This window comes from Schistocerca nitens, chromosome 2 (genome assembly GCF_023898315.1).
Source record: "Schistocerca nitens isolate TAMUIC-IGC-003100 chromosome 2, iqSchNite1.1, whole genome shotgun sequence".
NCBI lineage: Eukaryota > Metazoa > Arthropoda > Insecta > Orthoptera > Acrididae > Schistocerca > Schistocerca nitens.
This window is the reverse complement of record NC_064615.1, coordinates 318153962-318175876: the sequence shown is the minus strand read 5'-3', so window position 1 is coordinate 318175876 and position 21915 is coordinate 318153962. Positions and strand designations below refer to the sequence as shown.

General features: G+C 38.2%; 1 protein-coding gene across 1 annotated transcript in view; it reads left to right on the top strand.

Annotated features, from left to right (window-relative positions):
* Positions 1–21915, top strand: part of LOC126236096 (uncharacterized) — a 301836-nt gene that overhangs the window by 225999 nt on the left and 53922 nt on the right. The window contains exons 11-13 of the mRNA XM_049945164.1: positions 9111–9307; positions 17519–17656; positions 21425–21742. Of these exons, the coding sequence (XP_049801121.1) occupies positions 9111–9307; positions 17519–17656; positions 21425–21742 (653 nt within the window). The remainder of the gene's footprint in view (positions 1–9110; positions 9308–17518; positions 17657–21424; positions 21743–21915) is intronic.

Here is a 21915-nt window from a genome sequence, read left to right as displayed (position 1 = left end):
GGCTATCCAAGAATTCCAATATGATATGACTCTGTACCCTGATATCCATATTAATATCACCAAAAATTAAGATTCTTTGGTATTTATATTTAGGCTTAGTTAGTAAGACTAACAGTTTTTTTAAATTACCATAAATTCATATTCACTAGAAGATGGTGTGCGATATACAGATGCAACAATAATATTATGTTTAGGTATATGTACAACTGCAGCCTCAAAGATGGTGTCTATACACAGGTCTGTGACATCAATAGTAAAGTATTGTAGATTTAGTCTATTCTTAATATATATTGCAACACCCCCATGTCCAATTTTTGATCTGCAGTAACTACTAGCTAAGGAGTAACCAAATGGAATATTGAGGTCGATTTCTGATGAATATAGCCAGTACTCATTTACACTAAGTATACCACAGTTGGAAGTTTCTAACCAGTACTGCAATTCTTCCAACTTCTTTCTGAAAGACTGTATATTAATATGTAAGAACAGAAGACTATTTTTGCTAACCCTGGGCAGTAAAGATGAGGGTTCAGATTGTCTTCTTAAGGGCACTTCTACACAGTTGATATCTTGAGTTGTTTGTAAGTCTACTGCTGGTAGCCAGGCCCCATTTTGACAACGTTTGGATGCATCTAGTTTCCTGGACTCAGAGTGAATGGTTTGAAGGTTATTTTGATCCTGCTGGAGCATATCTGTTAATATTTTGCCAGACAGACCAGCAGGTTTTACAGGTTTCCCTGGTCCAGCGGTATTACTGTTAAGGTGGCCATTTCTTTACTCACAGTTTTGGTAATCAGTTTCAAGATTAATCTTCTTCCTTGGTTGTTGAGGTGGAATCCTTGTCGTGTATAGCACTCCCTGTCAAACTCGCTAGCTTTAATGATTGTGGTATTTTTTAATTTCGAACACAGGTGATATAGCCGTTTGTGTACGTCCAATACCTCGCGATTTACGCAGGATCATTTTGTAAGATCATATCTAAATGGAACATCGACAACAAACACTTTCTTTGATGTGATACTTGGTAATGTGCTTCTTAAACCTTTTATTAAGTTCGCGCTGTTGTTTTTCGCTATGTCATTTGTTCCAGTCATAATTATGACATCAGCTTCAGAAGCCTTTTTGTTAGTGTTTTGCAAGACATCCTTGGCTTCTGCTGAAGGATACACATACCCCAGACACTCGAGATTTACGTTTTCATTAAGGTAACTTGAAACATTATGACCTTGACTATCACTCAATAAGGTAATCTTACAGGTTTTACGTACTAAACTTTGACCATCACACTGTTTCACTCCTGTTTGAATTTCTTTTTGATATTTATTAGCACTATTATGGTTCACTGCATATGTTTCCTGATCGCTACTTTGTTCATGAAGCTTGCTAACATTCACACTGCGGCTACTTATGCTGTTTTTGGCATTATGCCGTTTTTCTGCGAATGTTTCTTGTTCATTACTTCATTGACAAAGCTTACTTACGTTCACCCTACAGGTTTTTGCACTGTCTTCTACCAGGCAGAGCTGCGAATATTTGTTTACGTCGGCGAACTAATGGGTCTGAAAGCTAGAAGTAATATTCCCTCTTTTAAATGTGTCTCTCAGTATTAATGGAATTTTGCCTTGTGAAGGCACAGTTCGTACAAAATAAATTGACCACAGCTGCTCAGATGGCACAGTAGGGCAGATGGCCTCCATGCAGTAGCAGAGCTGAAGCCTTCACACAAATGCATTTCTCACAGAACTTCCAAGCTACAGTTAGTGAGCCTGCAAAAGATAATATTAAAAAGTTGTGTTTGTATGATGAGTAATTTGCCAAATACAAAAGTTCAAAATCTGTACTATGTGACTAGAGCACTGAAAATAAGAAACCATCAAATAAATGAAGATGAAAGGAATATATAAGTCACAACACCCACAGCAAGAAGGAAATCTCGCTAAACAATTTTAGTGGGTAACATAGCATAAGTGATACCAACACTAAAATGAAGAAGGGACTGGTGTCCAAGTAGTTTGATCCCTTTCCCCTCTTGTAAACCAACCAACCAACACACAACCACAGAGACATCCAAATGCACTCTCCCATGATAGAAAAAAGCTAGTGCTCGAAACACAGGGTATATGCTGTTATGTTTTACTGGGTCCATGCATAGATCTGCTATAGGTGATTGGTTGTCTTTCCCTTATTTAAACATGTTGGACATTTTACTGGTATTTTTACACCCTCATCTGCCTTACCCAACATAAATTTTGTAATGTGGCACACAATCTTCCATGCCTGACAACAAAGCACTTTCCCTTCACCCATAGTTCATGGAGACTGCGATGCCACGTTGAGCAGAAGAGAGATGGCAAGGACACATGAAGTACATTGGTCTGCATACGACACACAGTTGACAGCTGACTAGCAAACAAAAGTGCACACCTCAGCTGGTCACATGCAACTAAGGTGGCCGCCCTTTAAGAACAAAGAAATGGACTTAGCAAGCACTGTGATCAGAGATCACATTATATAGTTCAAGATCTAAGAGGTGGCCAGCCTTGCGTCTCCTTGTAATTTTATCACTTTCTCCAGTGAATTATTCTTTTGAGATCACTAACAGTTATTCCAATTTGTAGGGTCATTCATCCAGGAACTCAGGATTATAATCCTCACACCACTGACCCTGTGGTGGTGGGGTATCTTGTAAGCCTAGTCATGCAGATAGCCGTGTTGTAGGTACAACATATCTGAAGTCTAGCCATGGAGGGGCCAGATGAACATATGATTCCTGAAGGTCAGCATCAACATTTTCAATAATTATTGGTGAAACAATGTAGATGATTAACTGATTTGGCCTTCTAACCTTAACGAACAATTCTTTGCTGTGCTTGATACCTAGTGGTGTGCACAGATGAAGGCAAGGGAAAACTCCAGCCATTATGTTTCTCGAGGGCATGCTGTTCAACTGTTTGGTTTAATGAGGATGTGACATCCCAGAGGGTAAAATATTCCAGAGGAAGAATATTCCTCCATTCATATCTCCAGGTAGGGACTACTCAAAATATGTTGTCAATCAGAAGAAACAAACTTCGGTTCTAGTGTGTAGCAATTGCACAAAGGTAGGAAAATAAGGAGATGGTATCTCGAGGTGGTTGACAGTTTCAGAGGGAGCGTTAGGCAATGAATGGCTGGCTGAATTTGGTGTAAAAAGAAATACTGTAGAAGATATGTGGGTACCTTTGGAGATGCTATAGTGAAAACAGCACAGGAACCACAAGGCAAAAAGATGAAAATATAAAATGGAGGAAACACAGCGATCAAAAGGAAATACAGATGTCTAGAAACTGAGGTTGAGAGGAACTGCAAAATGGCAAAGCATGAATGGCTAGTGGAGAAATACAAAACTGTTGAAGGTTGGTTGACAATGGAATATGTGTAGAGGCCACATATAGGAAAATTAAATAAATCTTGGGAGAAAAGAGAAGCAGCTATATTAATGTCAAAAGCCCTGAAGACAAGATAGTACTAAGCAAAGAATGGAAGGCTGAAAGGTTTAGGAAATATACACTCAAGAGCCAAAGAAACTAGTACACCTGTCTAATATCTTGTTGGGCCTACGCAAGCATGCAGAAGTGCCGCTAAACGACGTGGCATGGACTCAACTAATGTCTGAAGTAGTGCTGGAGGTAACTGACACCATGAATCCTGCAGGGCTGTCCATAAATCCGTAAGGGTACGAGGGGATGGATATCTCTTGTGAACAGCATGTTGCAAGGCATCCCAGATACACTCAATAATGTTCGTGTCTGGGGAGTATGGTGGCGAACGGAAGTGTTTAAACTCAGAAGAGTGTTCCTGGAGCTGCTCTTTAGCAATTCTGCACGTACGGAGTGTCGCAAGTCCTTGGTAATGCACAATGGACATAAATGGATGCAAGTGATCAGACAGGATGCTTACGTATGTGTCACCTGTCAGAGTCATACCTAGGTGTATCAGGGGTCTCATATCACTCCAACTGCTCATGCACCACACCATTACAGAGCCTCCACCATCTTGAACAGTTCCCTGCTGACATGCAGGTCCCATGGATTCATGAAGTTGTCTGCATACCCATACACATCCATGTGCCCAACGCAATTTGAAACAGAAACTCATCCAACCAGGCAACACGTTTCCAGTCATCAACTGTCCTATGTTGGTATTGACGGTCCCTGGCAAGGCGTAAACCTTTGTGTCTTGCAGTTGTCAAGGGTACATGAGTGGGCCTTCAGCTCTGAGAACCCATATTGATGATGTTTCATTGAATGGTTTGCATGCTGGCATGCTGACACTTGTTGATGGCCCAGCATTGAAGTCTGCAGCAGTTTGCGAAAGGGTTGCACTTCTGTCATGTTGAACGATTCTCTTCAGTCATCATTGGTCCCATTCTTGCAGGATCTTTTTCCGGCCACAGCGATGTTGGAGATTAGATGTTTTACCGGATTCCTGATATTCATGGTATACTCGCTCATGCGCCGACAATAACACCACGTTCAAACTCACTTAAATCATGATAACCTGCCATTGTAGCAGCATTAACTGATCCAACAATTGCACAAGAGACTTGTTGTCTTATATAGACACTGCCGACCACAGCACCATATTGTGCCTGTATCTGAATACGCATGCCTGTACCAGTTTCCTTGGCACTTCATTGTATAAAGGGCTGTAAAACAAAAGAAAGTTCAATATAGTATTATGGAAAGGGAAGGGAAAGTGAATGTAGCTGTCCCCGCCATCTCACTACTATGAGAAGGATTTGACAGAGCACTGAGAGACCTTATTTGAATCCAGTCACCTGGAATAGAAGACGATTACATCATTACAAAACTGTTGCAGAAGGCATGAAGTGTTTGAGACAAGCAAAGTTCGCAGACCTCAAGAAGCATGTAATAATTATACCACCAAATTGCACAGGTATCAACAAGTGTGAATATTATGAAACCATCAGTTTAACAAGTCATGGGTGCAAAACCTGATTATCTGCAGAAAAATGAATCTACTTGTAAAAGCTGACCTGGGGAATTAATTTGGATTCTGGAGAAATATAGAAACACAGGAGGCAATACGGATCTTCTGACTTATAAGATAAACTGAAGAAAGATAAACCTACAGATATAGAATTTGCAGATTTAGAAAAAGCTGTCGTCAGTGTTGACTGAGATGCACCCTTTGAAATTTTGAATGTAGCACGGGCAAAATGCAGGGAGCAGAAGACTCCCTACAGCTTGTACAAAGACTATCTGCAGTTTTAAGAGTCTAAGGACATGAATATGAATAGGAGGTGGTAGCTGAGAAGGGCTCAAGTCGGAGTCTCTCATGTCATTCAGTCTGGTAAATGGAATAGACAGTAAAGGAAGCTAAAGTATCCTATTGTGGGATGGTACACATAGAAAGTAAGAAGGTACCCAGTTAGCAACAAACAATAGAACTTTATTTCTATAAAGAAGCAAACAAGAACATGAACAACAAAAACAATTTCTCAGCAAAAGGAACTTAAGGAAGAAGAAATGTCACATACGCATTATAGTTCCATGAAGGTGCAAGAAAGAGCACTCAGTCTGTGACAATTGATGTCACTGCTGTAGGCAAGTTCAAAATCAGTTGCACTATCGTTCCTAGGGACATAATGCACTGTACTCGGAGACTCATCGAAGTAGAAACCAGATTTCCACTGGTGGTGGTACTATTAAGGCTTCCTAATATATGAATACCAGGAAGTCAGCCAGTGTCACGTGGCTTGTGAATGCGGAGCTGTATTGGCTACAGGTGTCTGTCGGGGCAGCAGCTCACAGGACTACACTGTGTGGCATGTCGATGAAAGCAAAACCAGGGTAATGGAGTGTAACCAAACTATATCAGGCAAAGGTGAGAGAATACAATTAGAAAAACAGGACACTGAGTACTAGTTGAGTTCTGTCATTTGGCAGCAAAATAACCAATGATGGCTCTACCAATTAGGATATAAAATGTGGACTTGCAAGTGTGATAAATGCTTTTCTACAAAAGTGAAATATGTTAATTATTCCAGAATGAGATTTTCACTCTGCAGCGGAGTGTACGCTGATATGAAACTTCCTGGCAGATTAAAACTGTGTGCCCGACCGAGACTCGAACTCGGGACCTTTGCCTTTCGCGGGCAAGTGCTCTACCATCTGAGCTACCGAAGCACGACTCATGCCCGGTCCTCACAGCTTTACTGGCAGAAGTAAAGCTGTGAGGACCGGGCGTGAGTTGTGCTTCGGTAGCTCAGATGGTAGAGCACTTGCCCGCGAAAGGCAAAGGTCCCGAGTTCGAGTCTCAGTCGGGCACACAGTTTTAATCTGCCAGGAAGTTTCATGTTAATTATTGTTCGAAATGTGTGTCAAAACTTATGGGACTTAACTGCTAAGGTCATCAGTCCCTAAGCTGACACACTACTTAACCTAAATTATCTTAAGGACAAACACACACACCCATGCCCGAGGGAGAATTCGAACCTCTGCCGGGATCAGCCGTGTTAATTATTAATATAAACTTAACTCCAGGAAGTCTCTGCTGGATTTCAGCAGTGTAGCCTTATATTTAAAACTAGCTGCAGAACACTGCATTGCTCAGGTATTTATTTACAGCTGTGCCCGAGACTTCATATGTGTGGAGTTTATTTTTGACTCACAAAGCTTCTTGCTATACAGTGTTTGAAGTAGTATGATTGGGGACATTAATCGTAAGCTTGTTTGTTTCATTAACACAAGCGTAAGCCACGTAGAGTTGGCCATGCTAAAAGTAACTGACGCTAAGGCCCGTGCCTTCAGCATGCAGCGTCTGGCCTGTGAAGGTTTCTGAGTCGCGAGGTAATGCATGACACTCTTGATCAGTGTTACATAATATCTCACTTTTGCAAGAGTTCCCAAAGAGCAAGTTAAAGCTTGATGTTCTCCAGCCACATCAAGTTTCACCTCATGATCTTCATTGGAGTCTTAACACCACGTAGCCCTCAGTCTTCTAACCATTCTCATGTGTTCATAAAGACTTGACCGCTTCATAGGAAGTTTTATTCATAAATAAAACAAAATAAAAAAATTTAATGAGTAGGCTACTGAATCATACAGTAAACTTAATAATTTTGTTTCATAACAAGGAATATAAATAAAGCCTATCGAAAACAGCAAAGCAATGTTGTTAAGTTTTAATAAAAAAAAAAGCAAAATCAGTAAACCTGGATATAGTGGCTAAATAAATTCCATGTTAGTTTGTATTTGTAAAGATTAAAAATACTTCTGTCGCTGAGATAAAAAAATTCCCTAGTAAGGAAGTCAAATATAAATAAAACCTATCAAAGGAAGCAAAGGAAGTCTCTGCAAGTCCGTCCTTTTAAAAATGGTTGCGGGACCTCTGCAGTTCAATATAGACTGCCGAATCAAAAACACCTTTCAGCTGTATAAGTTTTGAATTTATTTTATTTGAGCGCCGAAAGTGGTTGCTTAAAATAACAATGGGAAATTTAGACGGCTGGTTTGACGCTTGAGGCAAAGCAATGTCGTTGAGTGTATAATACACAAAGCGAAATCAGTAAATCTGTGTATCCTAGCCAAGTAAATTCAGTATCAGTTTGTATTCATAAAGATAAGATTGTGGTGCTTAACTATGCTACTGATGCGTGCTTCCGAAAAGATGTCTGTCACTGAGTTAAAAAAACTAACAGCACCATTCATTGGTTCTTTGGCGTGCTACACCGTGATGATTAACCATCCGAACCACTAAGCTACGCAGACAATGTTAGATAAAACTTTAAATTACAATAAAATTTTTCCGATGTTCATATTTTGATGAAATAAAGCCTAAATGTTGCCCTACCCTTTGCTCAAGTCACATGTGAAAACTGCATGAAAATTTGAGTAGTCATTTTGGAGATTAGCATGTTTGGGCAAACATACACAATAGTTAGCTTAAATAATGATTTTATTTTTATTTATTTATTTATTTATTTATTATTATTTTTTGATCCAATTTTGATGAAATAAAGCCTGTATGTTGCCCCCCAAGCGACACTCAAGTTATCTGTAAAAACCCCATGAAAATTCATCGAGTAGTTTGGAGATTAATGTGTTCAAACAGATATGCCAGTTTTACAGTTGTATTATTAGTATGGATGTGGGTGATAAGCAATACTGACAAAAGGAGTATACAAAATTTTGAAATATGGCATTATGGAAGAATGCAATTAGAAGGATGGATCGAATAACTAATGAAAAGGTTATGAATTGAAATGGGGGGTGGGGGGGTTGAGAGCTCTGTGGTGATTAAAAGAAGGATCAGTTTGACAGAACACTTCCAGAGGCATTTGAAATAGTTAATTAGTGGAAAGAAGGGTGGGGCAAAACCAATGTTTGATTACAAGAAATGGGTTTGAGAAGATGTAGGTTTTAGTCATGTGAGGGGACTTCGATAGACTAACTTGGGGATCTATATGACACCAGCCTTTTGACTGGGTGCCAAAGAGTATTACCTACTTTGCTGATTGAAAATTCAATGTAGGTAGCCCTGACCTCCTTGTGTAATGGTCTTTGTACATTTCCTTTACTGGAGAAAGAGGGAGACAGGTACGAGAAAATTAAGGAAAAGAGAAGTATTTATTAGCTCTGTTCACAACACCCACAAATAGATGTTCTCTCTCTCTCTCTCTCTCTCTCTCTCTCTCTCTCTCTCTCTCTCTCTGTCTCCTTTTTACAAAAGTTTCTCCTTCACTCTTTTTTCAAATGCAAAACAGAAGATTTTGACAGATAAAACAATGACCCACTTATTATTAGCTGACCAACACGGCATATTAGACACAAGACATAATTGCTTACCCCATACCTTTTCTATTTCAGTCACTTCTGTTGCTTTCATCAGTCATGTTATCTGTGTGCATATTCTAAAATTTGTTTCTTCACGTTATTGGTTGCTTCAAAAATACTGTTTTGTTTTACAATATAGTATACAGTGTTTGAATTAAAGTAAATTTTTACTTTGTAAAGGCACATGCAGTGAGAATGATTTGCACAATGTACCTTAAGTTGATTTTGTTTTGATTTGTTAGTATAGTGTCTATATTTTTGTTTCTGAAGATCTGATTGCATCGGAGCTTCGGGCAAATCTGCTAACAGAGCATCGGCGCCTGATGAATGAAGCCAAGCATCGATGGGAAATGGAGAAAAAGAGGGCAGTTGAAGAAACAAAAAAGAAGCAGTGGTGCTCTTATTGTGGCAAGGAGGCAATCTTTTACTGTTGCTGGAATACTTCTTATTGTGACACTAATTGTCAGGTAAGCTTATTTTTTCAGTAAACATTTTCAAGATCTTTCAACTGAATGGACAATAAAAGTAGTATTCTCATACTAATGTAATAGTTTATATCTAAAAACAAAGATGATGTGACTTACCAAATGAAAGTGCTGGCAGGTCGACAGACACACAAACAAACACAAACATACACACAAAATTCAAGCTTTCGCAACAAACTGTTGCCTCATCAGGAAAGAGGGAAGGAGAGGGAAAGACGAAAGGATGTGGGTTTTAAGGGAGAGGGTAAGGAGTCATTCCAATCCCGGGAGCGGAAAGACTTACCTTAGGGGGAAAAAAGGATGGGTATACACTCGCACACACACACACATATCCATCCACACATATACAGACACAAGCAGACATATTTAAAGACTTTTGTCTTTAAATATGTCTGCTTGTGTCTGTATATGTGTGGATGGATATGTGTGTGTGTGTGACTTTTGTCTTTAAATATGTCTGCTTGTGTCTGTATATGTGTGGATGGATATGTGTGTGTGTGCGAGTGTATACCCATCCTTTTTTCCCCCTAAGGTAAGTCTTTCCGCTCCCGGGATTGGAATGACTCCTTACCCTCTCCCTTAAAACCCACATCCTTTTGTCTTTCCCTCTCCTTCCCTCTTTCCTGATGAGGCAACAGTTTGTTGCGAAAGTTTGAATTTTGTGTGTATGTTTGTGTTTGTTTGTGTGTCTGTCGACCTGCCAGCACTTTCATTAGGTAAGTCACATCATTTTTGTTTTTAGATATATTTTTCCTACGTGGAATGTTTCCCTCTATTATAACCATATCATTAATGTAATAGTTTAAAATATATATTTTGCTATAAATATGACACTTAATGGAAATAATGACATAAAAAAAAAACAAATAAATGATAAAATTTCCGAGAGGGAGTTAGAAATAGAAGTGTTGCTTTGTTATTGTTTTATTTGCTTGTCATCTGGAGAAAGAATGTCATTGTAGTTTGTTCAGTTATCAGCTTCTTACCTCACCTAGAGGAAATGCATCATTGGAGGACAGTAGAATTCCCACATTAAAATATTTGTTGGTACATAACAGATTTTTCTTTTTTCTACTTGAGAATTTTAAGGAAGATTAGCAGCATAAATATGGCAGTAGTAGTGTGCATAATATGTACGGGCAAATGTTCTCTATTATAGAACACTGAGAATGTTGGTGCAATGGTTTAAACACTGGACTTCCATTCAGGAGAAGTGAGGTTCAAACTCCCATCTGTCCCTCAGATATAAATTTTGTCAAATTATGACACTTTCCAAGTGTTGCTGTTGAGCTGTTATAATTTTCATAGTGTACTTATGTCTATGCATTTTCTATGTAATATTATATTATATTGTTCTTACATCTAGGTGGAATGACATCCATAGTGCATTGTGGAGCGAGTTTTCTGTCTAGTAATATGTCATTACTATGAATTATGCACTTTATTTTGTATGGGACTTTTAGTGATTGTAGATAGCACTTTTTTACAGTTATTTGACAGTTTTCACTCCAGCGATCCTTATGTCTACAGAATAAGTTGCTTCTTGGAAGTTCAGGGATGGTATTTGAGTTTCAGAAATTGTAAATTTGTAGTTATACAAAGCTTAAGGTTATCTGTTGTTTTTTAATATGTCATGTCTTTTTTATCTATGTTCTTTTTCTTTTACAGAAAAGTTTTCTAAGATCTGAAACTTAGTTAAGAAAAAGTTTATTGAAATAATAGAAAACCAAAACAGGAAAAAATGACATGACACACAAAAAACAATAGATTAGATTTGTCTTGCACCTGTTCTGATATCCCGAGCAGCTTCATACTTTCTTCTTCACGTGGGTGCTTCTCTTGCTTTTTCTTTCATATAAGTTTGTTTTCCATTCCCATGACAGTATCTTACATGATCCTTTTCCTCCCTAATGAGACCTATTTGGGCTATAGTTCCATTGCCGCAAAAACTAATGTTACCAGTCGAGAAGTCTGCTTTTAAGTCCTTCTTTCTTATACTTAGTCCGATGAACAGTCCTCAATTAATTTATGAACTACAAGGAAAAACACTTACCAAAGCTGCATTTCCTATTTTAACCTTCAGCATGGTCTTTATCCAGACGTTTGCGACCTGGTACTGATGTTAGAAGCTCTGCCTTGCGGGATAATTTCTTAAACAAATTGTTTGATGTCACATTCATGGACACTACAGTATCAAGTACTACTTTACAGGGACATCTAATATTTTGACGCTTGTAGCTGAAATTTGTGCTGTTGGATATACTTGGGCACATGGATTTATATCTTCTGTTATTTCTTCAACTATACGCATTCTATCTTTGTGCCTAAAGCAGTGAACTTGTGGCTGATAGTGTCTTGTAGCTTTTCTATTGACCAATCCTTTGGGGTGTGACTCAGTCATGTGTTGTTTAAACATCTATGCCCTGTTGAACATTGGTCTCTTCTACCTCTGAGATTATTGGCACTTGTTTTCTCCATCCTTGATTATCTGTAAGTCTTGTTTATGGTAAATTGTGGTTCAAGCATTTCCGATTATTATTTTGGTGTAGCCTGGATTGTATCTTCTAACATATCTTCATTGTTTATTCCTGTTTTGTCTAAAATTGTTATTCTCATTCTACAGTCTTTGTCCTGCGTGCTGTATGTTATTATTGCTTGGGACACCAACATTACTTATCTCCTTTCTATTGTTTCTATTCTGATTGTCATTGTAACTTGATTGCCTATTATCAGGTAGCTTGGCCTTCAGTATTCTTAAAATACCCTTATGTTCGACTGTTTAGTCACAATAATGTGCTTTATTCAAATATTTCTCAAGGAATCTTCTTAAGTTCCCATTCCTATATGAAAATGGTTTGGGATTATTGACCTTCTTTATAAGTCTTTCTTGTGTACCTCTTGACCAATAATAGTTTTACAGTGCACCTTCAAATTTCTTGTATGTTTTGTAGATATCCATTATGACTGTAGCCCATAAACTACCATCTCCTTCCATATATCCAGATGCATAACTGTTTTTTTTTTCCTGACCATGCTTGTAGTAGTACTCCTCAAAAACTACGGATAAACACACTAGGAATCATGGTTCTTTTACCAGAAGAGAACATTTGAAGTTGTCATTCTCCTCCATCAGCACATTTGCGCAAATATTAGATGATGGTTCTTGTAAGCCTGTTCACTTGGTCTGGTGTACTTGTACCGATCCACATGTGTAATTGTATAGTGACTCATAACAAAGTGTTTGTTGTCTTCAGTCTCCTATATAACCATTCCTACCATCTTTGATTGCATCTTGCATCTCTTCTAAACCCTTCATGCATGTTTCCATTTAGTGAATTCTGTTCCAAGCTGATCTTGTACTTCCTTGAGTTATCGATCCACCTTATTCCTTGAGGGTAAACCTACATTAGTTATGTTCTCAACAGCTTCCTTATGCCTTTCTTGATACATAGCAAAACTTGTTGTTCTTTACCCACTGCTTAGTTATCTATCTGTTTGGCAAATTGTTCTCGTTTCATTAGGAATTGTTGTTCCATAACCACTTCACTTCCTGAAGCCAGTTCCTCCACCGTTGTGGATATCTGCTGTACATTTTTTCGGTCTCCTGCTGTTTGCTTTGACACCGAAGGTAGTTAGATTGAAATTCATTTGTGAAGGACACACATTTTTGTGGCTGGCTGGCTGCTCTGCGTCATCGTGGTTTACATAAATTCACTCTCTCCAACAGATATATGTGGAACAGTACAAACACCAGTATTAATACACATGCAGTACAATACAACAATAACAGTAATGTAGTAATATGCTAGTAACAATTACAAGTCCATAATCTGCTATTTGCTAGTCCTGTCATGTATTCTCCCCACCACAAAAAAAATCAATCACTTCTTAGATGCTTGTGCTCTCATTCATTTTCTCCCAATAGTTCTTCATTCTATCTGATCTCTTCTTTCTTTCCTCCTCCTCTGATATCTGAATCGGTTTCCTGGTGTTGATCTTAACTTGGAACCTCTTAGTTTTGTCTTTGGTCATAGTCTTGGCTGTACCATTCTTTCACATGACTTCAGTAATCTGGAGTTCTCTCCTTTTCCATTTCCTTAAACCAATTGGGCCTGGTCCTCTCTCTCTCTCTGTCTCTCTCTCTTAAAAATAAGTCAGATTTGTGTAGTTAGTCTGTCAGGATTCATTTGGAGTGTGTGTCCATAGAAACGAATTCTTCTTTTTCCTCATGGTTTCCGAGAGTCTGTCCAACTTTGCATAGAGGGCTTTGCCTCTATAGAAACCTTGTTTGTTATTTTGGAATTTGGGACCCATGATCTTCCTCAAAATTTTCCTCACCTTGATTTCCAATTTCCTCATTTGCCCTTTCCTCCCCATGAGTAGTGTTTCTGCTGCATAGAGTGCTTCCATCTTAATTACTGTGTTATAATGCCTTATTTTGGTGTTCCAAGACATGGCTTTCTTATTGTACGTGTTTTTGGTTTTCTGGAAAGCTAGTTCCATTTCGCTCCTTCTTGCTTCCATTGCTTTCCCTTTGAGGTTGTTCCATTCAATCCATTCCCCTAGGTACTTGAAACTCCTAACCACCTCTATTTTTTGAGCTCCTACTTTAATTCTTTTAGAAGTATCTAGTATATTTGTCATGGTCTTCATTTTTTCGTCTGCTTGCTCTTGTAACTCGTCGATTTGTTCTTTAGCCTCCTCTCATGTTCCCGCAAGCAACGCCATGTCATAAGCAAATGCCGAACACTTAATCGTGGTTCCTTTGTTTTTTGTTCGAAGTCTTATTCCCCTTCTTGTTCTTGCATTCCATTCCCTCACAACCTTTTCGGGTGCACAGTTAAACAGCAGTGGTGAGAGACCATCCCCATGTCGGACCCCTGTTCTGATCTCAAAAGGTTCCGATAGTTCACCCATGAATCTGACTTTAGAGGACGTATTCGTGAGCATCTCCTTGATGATGTTTCGAGTTTTCCATTCCAAGCTAAACTGCTCCAAAATATTTGACGACGAGTCTCTGTCATATAACATTGCCTTTAATTTTAATTCAGATGTGGGCAGGGGATTAGATAAATAAGTAACTGTTGTTACTTAAGTTACTATTCCTACAACTGAAGGAAATAATCTACTGAAGTAAGTTATTTTGAAGTTAATTAAAATGCAAGCTCCTTGAAATGAAATTATTTTGTGGCAGGGAAGGTTCTCAATAAAGTCTAATTGAGTTAAATTCACTCGATGTTATCTATATAAATGAAATACACATTCCCTTCACTGTTTTGAATACTCTTGATTAGACTACTTCCTGTATGTCATTGAAAGTTTGGTAGTCCCTGTTGAGAATTGTAGGACAGTAATCAATGATGCTCAACGAGCTCGTTGTGTAGTAGCAACTGCAGATCTCTACTGGTCCCCTGTAAATTGCTTTTAGTATTTAGGACTTTGTATAGAAGCTTCAGAAACTGATCTAGTGTAAGTTATCATTTGGTACAATAATGTGTAGCTGGACAGCAGATTACTTCAATTATTAGTAAAAATGCCTCCTGATGTATCCTAAGACCATGATGGAGATTCATCAGCAAACATCATGAACCAAATGTCCGAAGATCCTACAGAAGCCTTGCATGTACATTCACTCTTGGAAATGCACCATTTATAAAATGAAACTTTTTTAAATACGTTTTCAACACTGTATCGTATTATCCTGTAGGAAAATTATAGTATCTTCTCTTCCACACCTTTAACAAATTCTTAAAATTTTATGTTTGTGGAGATCGACAGCCTCCAGACGTTTAATATACGTAAACATGGTCCGTAGTTGGCTGTAAAGTGATTTTTATTTAATCATGCGATTAGCTAATTTTTGACTATTATTGACGATTTTTACATTTATTTAACAAATTCGTCACAGTAGCAAAGTAAGATAAAATTACCTTTAATGACGGACAACAATAAGTTACAATTATCTTCAGGATTTGTACACATGTGTTCTAATCACATACTGTAACAGTGTGTGTCATTTATATTTGCTTTTTGCTTTAGGTTTAGCTCTCCAGGGAGAAAGTACAGTTCAAAGAGTAAAAGCATCTCTCTTGCAGGTGAAATGCAATACATAGCTGTATTTCAGAATTTATAATCAAATCAATAGACAGACAGCTGATCCTAAACAGATATTAATTAAAACATCATCTCAGTAGCCAGGATATTACACATTTGTCTTGGTAACATATTTAGTGATTAATGTTGTGAGATCACAGATTAATGTAACTGTGAGACAAGGTGTTGCAATTGTGAAATGCTGATACGTTCACAAAAGGTGTAACCACAAGAATATTGAATGCCAGCATGCAAACGTTCATGCATTGTGTTGGACAGGTGTCAGTTATCAGTGTGTGGGATGGAGTTCCATGCCTGTTGCACTTTATCAGTCAAACAGGGATGGATAGTGTTGTTCGTGGATGATGCTAGTTGGATGATATCCCATATGTGCTCAATTAGAGACAGATTTGGTAACTGAGCAGACCAAGGCAACATATCAACAGACTGTAGGGCGTGTTGGGTTACAACAGCAGTATGTGGGCAAGCATTAATCTGTTGAGAAACACCCCCTGGAATACTGTTCATGAATGGCAGCACAGCAGGTCGAGTCACCATATTGACGTACAGATTTGTAGTCAGGCTGAATGGAATAACCATGAGAGTGCTCCTGCTCTCATACAAAACTGCACCCCAGACCATTACTCCAGATGTAGGTCCAATGTGTTTGTATACTATCAGGTTGGTTGTGGGGCCTCAAGTGCCTTCACCCTAACCAACACACAGCTGTCACTGGCATTCAGGCAAGACCAGCTTTCATCAGAAAACCCAACAGACCTCAACTGTGCCCTCCAGTGAGCTTTCGCTTGGCATGTCTGATGTCACAAATGGTGGCAGTTTGGGGTCAGTGGAATGCATGCTACAGTGTATCTGGCTTAGAACTGTCCTGAAGTAACTGATTTGTAACAATTCATTGAGTCACTGTGGTGGCAACTGCTGCTCGAATTGCTGCTGCAGATTCAGTACAATGTACCAGAGCCATACACTGGACACAATGGTCTTCCCCCCATGGCAGTGCCACATGGCTGTCCGGACCCCAGTCTTTTTGCAACCGTACGTTCTCGTGACTGCTGCTAGCAGTCATGTACAGGGCCACATTCCTGCAAAGTCTTAATGAAATATTGCAGAAGGAACTTCCAGCTTCTCATAGCCTGATAATGCAATCTTGTTCAAACTCAGTGAGGCATTCATAATGGCATCTTTGTCACCTTAAAGGCATTCTTGACTAGTATCAACTCACCAATTTCAAAGATAGCTGATGATCATATCCATTACATCACATATTTAAACGAAACATGATTTGCATCCTCATAGTAGTGCTGCTATCGCCACTCTTGTGCAGCTGGGATGAAATTGGAATAGATATCATCTTTCAGATGTAGAAACATGCCTGAAAACTTTGGTTTATGTCTTACAACTCCTCCTTGGTGTTGCAATTTTTCTTTTTTCCAGCAATGTATTCTCCTATTTATGAACTTATCTAGAGGAATCCTTCCTATCCACCCAACATCTTACATGTCTAACTCAGATCCAGTGATGATGTACTGGTTATCAGCATCCATGACAGCGACATCACCTGCCATGTTCAGAATCTTTTCTCAAATCAACTTCACTCAGTCCTCATCAGCTCAGTGGGCTACCTTCCATTATGTTTGTCTACACTTTTCTGGTGGCCCATGAAAAACATGCTATTTGCCATTTTTCCACTTGGTTTTGTTAAAATGAAGTTTATATATTTGTGCTGTACTTGGACCTTTAACCAGTTTACCCGTTCAATTTTGAGGTAATGATAGAATCTGCACTTTGTCTTGTAAAACTTAAATATCTGATCATGTGTTGGGATATTATGTGTTTCCTTAGTGTTTCTTGAACAGTTAAATTATCACACAGTATAAATGATGAACTTAGATTCTTGTTACTTTTGCAACTGTTATGTTTGCAGAGAACAGTAAGTTTTCTTTAGAACATGTTACAGTTTGGTGTATCATTTGCATTAGCTTTTTCATGTTACCAGCATTGGTATGTAAATTTTACCAAATGTATATAGATAGTTCCCTGGTAACATATGCCCATGGTTTACATTAGGAAAATATTTTGCAGAGAAAACATTGGCCTCAGCATGTAGGAGCATGCCGACATATCAGTGGAAACACAGCACAAGAAGAACCTTCAGCTACTGGCAGTGTTACGCAGCAGACTCAAGTTTTTGGAAAGCAAGTCATTTCTCTACAACCACAGGTATTATACGAAATCTCTTAACAATATATCTGAAAATAAAGTAAAGCATTGTTCTTGTCTGTTGATAAATGGTGCAAATTTTTGCTAAAGAAAATTGTGCAACAGTTATCAGTTTCTGTTATCTGATTTCCTTCCAGTTCCATGACAGTTAAAAATGTAATGAAATATGTGTCATTGCAACTTCTTGTCAGAGAACCAGAAACAATTTCATCATAAAATTTTGCAAACCATTAAAATGGATGTAGTTCAGTCTCACATCGCTGCAGGGTAGAGTTCAAATTGAAACCAATACATATGAACATAAACTCTCTCTCTCTCTCTCTCTCTCTCTCTCTCTCTCTCTCTCCCTCCCCTCCCTCTCTCCCTCCCTTAGCTAATGCAATACTGAGGTATCAACCAGAACTTGAATTGTAAATCACATATTATAGATCTTCTCAAGCACTTGGGTTCAGCATTATCTCATCTATGAGTAACTGCTGATTTCATGTTGAAACCATTAATTAGCTTACTTTGCATACTTCCATTCATTAATGTTATATGGAATAATTTTCTGGGACAGTTTCACAGACACACACAAAGTATTAATCACACAGAAACTTGCTGAAAGGATAATGAATATGTTCATTCTCAAACATCATGGAGATAGCTGTTAGAAAGTTAAGCCTACTAACACCAACATCACAATGCCATCGCTGTGTTACAATGGAGGTTGTGAAAAATCAGACCTTAAAATTATAAATGTAACATTAGGAACAAGCACAGCATCCACTGACTACAACATAACCCTACTATAGCACAGAAAGTAGTGAAGTACAAAGCCATAAAAATATTTGACCATCTCCCTTTTGAATGAATGGTGCTTACAGATAGTGAAAGTTTTAAAAACAAATTAAAGTAATTTACACCTGACAATTACTCCTAGTCCACAGATAAATTGCTGAATATATATATTTGGGTTACAATTCCCAAATTATGTTGTAGAGTTAAAACATTTTAAAAATCCAGGTACATAAATGACAAACATATAATCTTGTTTCCACAGAATGTAGCATCTTGCGTGTGAATCTACCATGATAGTGAGTCGTCGTACACTTGATCCACAGGATATGCAAAGATAACAACGAAAACAATCAATTATTGATAAAATTATGTAATTGGATAGATAAAAAATCTACTCACCAAGTGGTGGCAGAACACACACATAAAAGACTGTTGTGATTGGCAAGCTTTCAGAGCCAGTGGCTCCTCCTTCAGGAAGAACGGTGAAGAAAAGGGACTGGAGAGGTCTAGGAAATGGGTAGATTTTGGGAAAGTCACCCAGAACTGCTGGTCAGGGGAGACTTAACATACGGGTATGTCCCATACGGTAAGTCTCCCATGACCCACAGATCTGGGTGACTTTCCCAAAATCTACCCCTTTTCCTAGACCTCTCCAGTCCTTTTTCTTCACCCTTATTCCTTCCCCTTCATCCCTTCTACCTGAAGAAGGAGCCACTAGCTCCGAAAGCTTGCCAATCACAACAGTCTTTTATGTGTGTGTTCTGCCGCCGCTTGGTAAGTAGATTTTTTATGTACCAATTACATAAACTAAACTAAGAAGAATTTATCATCATATAGACAATAGTCTGTACTGTTTTGCTATGTATTTGAAGCAATGATATGCCAGTTGGAAGAAGAGGAGGAGGAGGAGGGGGAGGGAAGGTGGGGGGGGGGGGGGAGGAGATGAAATGGGAAAGAGGAAGTGGAAAGAGGATAACCAGTATCAGATGTTTGGTGTGCATTCGCTGTTACTGTGCTGTGGGATTAGGGGTTATTTTTCTCGAGTCCATTTCCACTTACTTTTAATGGATACATGGATTCCTCTATCATAAATAATTATTTGCTCTGAGGCCCATAAAGTAGAACAGCTATGTGTCTGAAGACATGACAATGAAGCATGACATAAATTCAGTGCCTTAATACATTATGCTCTGAGATGCTTCAGAATTGGTAGACAGTTGGCCATAATTAAGTACAGTAACCAAATACCCCATATTTATTTTAAAACTAGAAATACGGTTCTTAAGATATAATGCTGATAAATAAATACATGATGATAATGTTTAAAACTAACATATTTCTTGGAACAGAGTTTATTTTACCCAGTTAGCAATTGGTTGGGCTCCTTTTGCTCTTTCTAGACCAGTCACTGCACCAGCAGAGAGAATCACACTAACATGCTGTAAATGACTTGACCTTTCATCGTAGCTCATTTCAGTGAATACTTTGTAATGAAATAATGATGATTAGTTGTGCACAATTTATATTTTCATTTAATTTATTCTGAAGCATTGATTGCAGCCTTAAGTGTATTTACTTACATATAACTTAATAAATCACAGTTATGGCTGGAAATAAGTTTACGTTAGACTGAAATTCTATTGCAGTTGTCAAATTAGGTTTAGGAGGTGTCCACTGTAATAACCTTTAATTAATTTGGAACAGATCACCTTACCCGAAGTAAGAGTCACTGAGCAGCAAATGAGTACATATAAAAGAATGAGAAATTGCTCTGCTTTTGCACCAAGCCATACACTGCACTACTGGTAAAAAAAAACCACACACACACACACACACACACACACACACACACAGAGAGAGAGAGAGAGAGAGAGAGAGAGAGAGAGAGAGAGAGAGAGGTGGAGGGGGAGGGGGAGGGGGAAGGGGGGCTTATATATCTCCTTTATCCTGCCTGTTTGCTGCTCATATCTCTTCTGATTGGTGGGTAATGATATATTCTCATATATGGGATTTCATTCTATCATGGATTTTCCATTCTTCTTCTTCTTCTTCTCTCTCTCTCTCTCTCTCTCTCTCTCTCTCTGAGTACTTTGACTTTGATTTCCATTGACTGCATCATATATTTTTTCTGTAGTGGATAGATCTGAAACAACTTCACTCAGCCCCTTGAGATTTGAACAAATATGCAGTAAAATAGCTATGTAAAATGACCAAGTATCGTAAAATTGAAAGGTTTACACAAGGCCGATGGAGTACTTTGAAGGATGCCCTTGAGATATTGTTAGTGCAGATTTGGGTAACCTTCGGATTACTATACAATTAAAGAGACTTAAAAAAAAAGTATTATGGGAGTTAATTCTGCGCCTGTCTTCTTAAGTCTTCTTTCAGTAAATGGAAACAGAAATTATAGCCAGTCTTCTGATTTCTACTGCATGCTTTGAATTTCATTAGATCTGGAAATTTATTTCATAGAAAAGAAATACACCCCTGCAAACCCGAATTGCCAGGGTCATGTTTAAATCCCCTGTGCTTGATATGTGAGTCACTTTTTTTGTATTGAAAGTAGATAGCATTACATATTTAGTAATGAGGATTTACAGCAGATATATTCTGTATTTGGAAACAGAACATGCATGTTGAGCAGAAGGTTTCATACTATAATAGATGAGTTTATATGATATAATTTGAATAATATCTGTTTGGTTAGATGCAAGTCATAATTAAGGAGAAATAATATTCCAAATGTACCCCAGTAGAGGAATCTCATTCCATAATAATTTTGGAGTGTCACCTTAGTCACTTTCCAAATTGTAAGATGTAGCTCACTTACTTTTGTGGATGTGCTTTAGACCTCTTCTTTCTCTTTTATTTATTTGTTAACACTGTACAGTAGTGTTATAAAGCATGTTAATCTTATGGCAGATTTATTTCTTTTAGTAGGCTTTTCTTTATTTTTTTGTTTTTGTTTTCCTTCCTCTACAAATTCAGCCCTTGGAATCAGTACCATATAAAAATAACTGGAGGCCACCAGGAAAGAAACTGCAAAATGAGGTATTAGAGTCCTCATTCAATGAATGCTCATCTAAGAGGGGCACCTCTAAATCAGGAAAAACATTAACATTTAAGGGCCGCAAGCAACGATGTGGTCAGTGCAAAGGATGCAAGAATGAAAAATGTGGCAAATGCCCTCCATGTCTAAATCTCAGGACACATCAAGTATGCAGACAAAGGCGCTGTTTGAACCTTCAGCCATATAAAAGTAAAGTGGTTATGGATATAGACGGACTGGAAGAAAATTCTGATCAGGTTGGTTCTGCCACAGAGAGTTCCATCGAGGACAGTAATGCACTTTTTACGGGCTACTATTGAAGTAATTTGATCTTGATTGTGCACAGAATTACTTATATCAGATTTTAAATTTCCCCTCTTTGTTGTTGCCACTTTTTATAATTATTGTTAAAAGTGTTCTCAAATGTCTG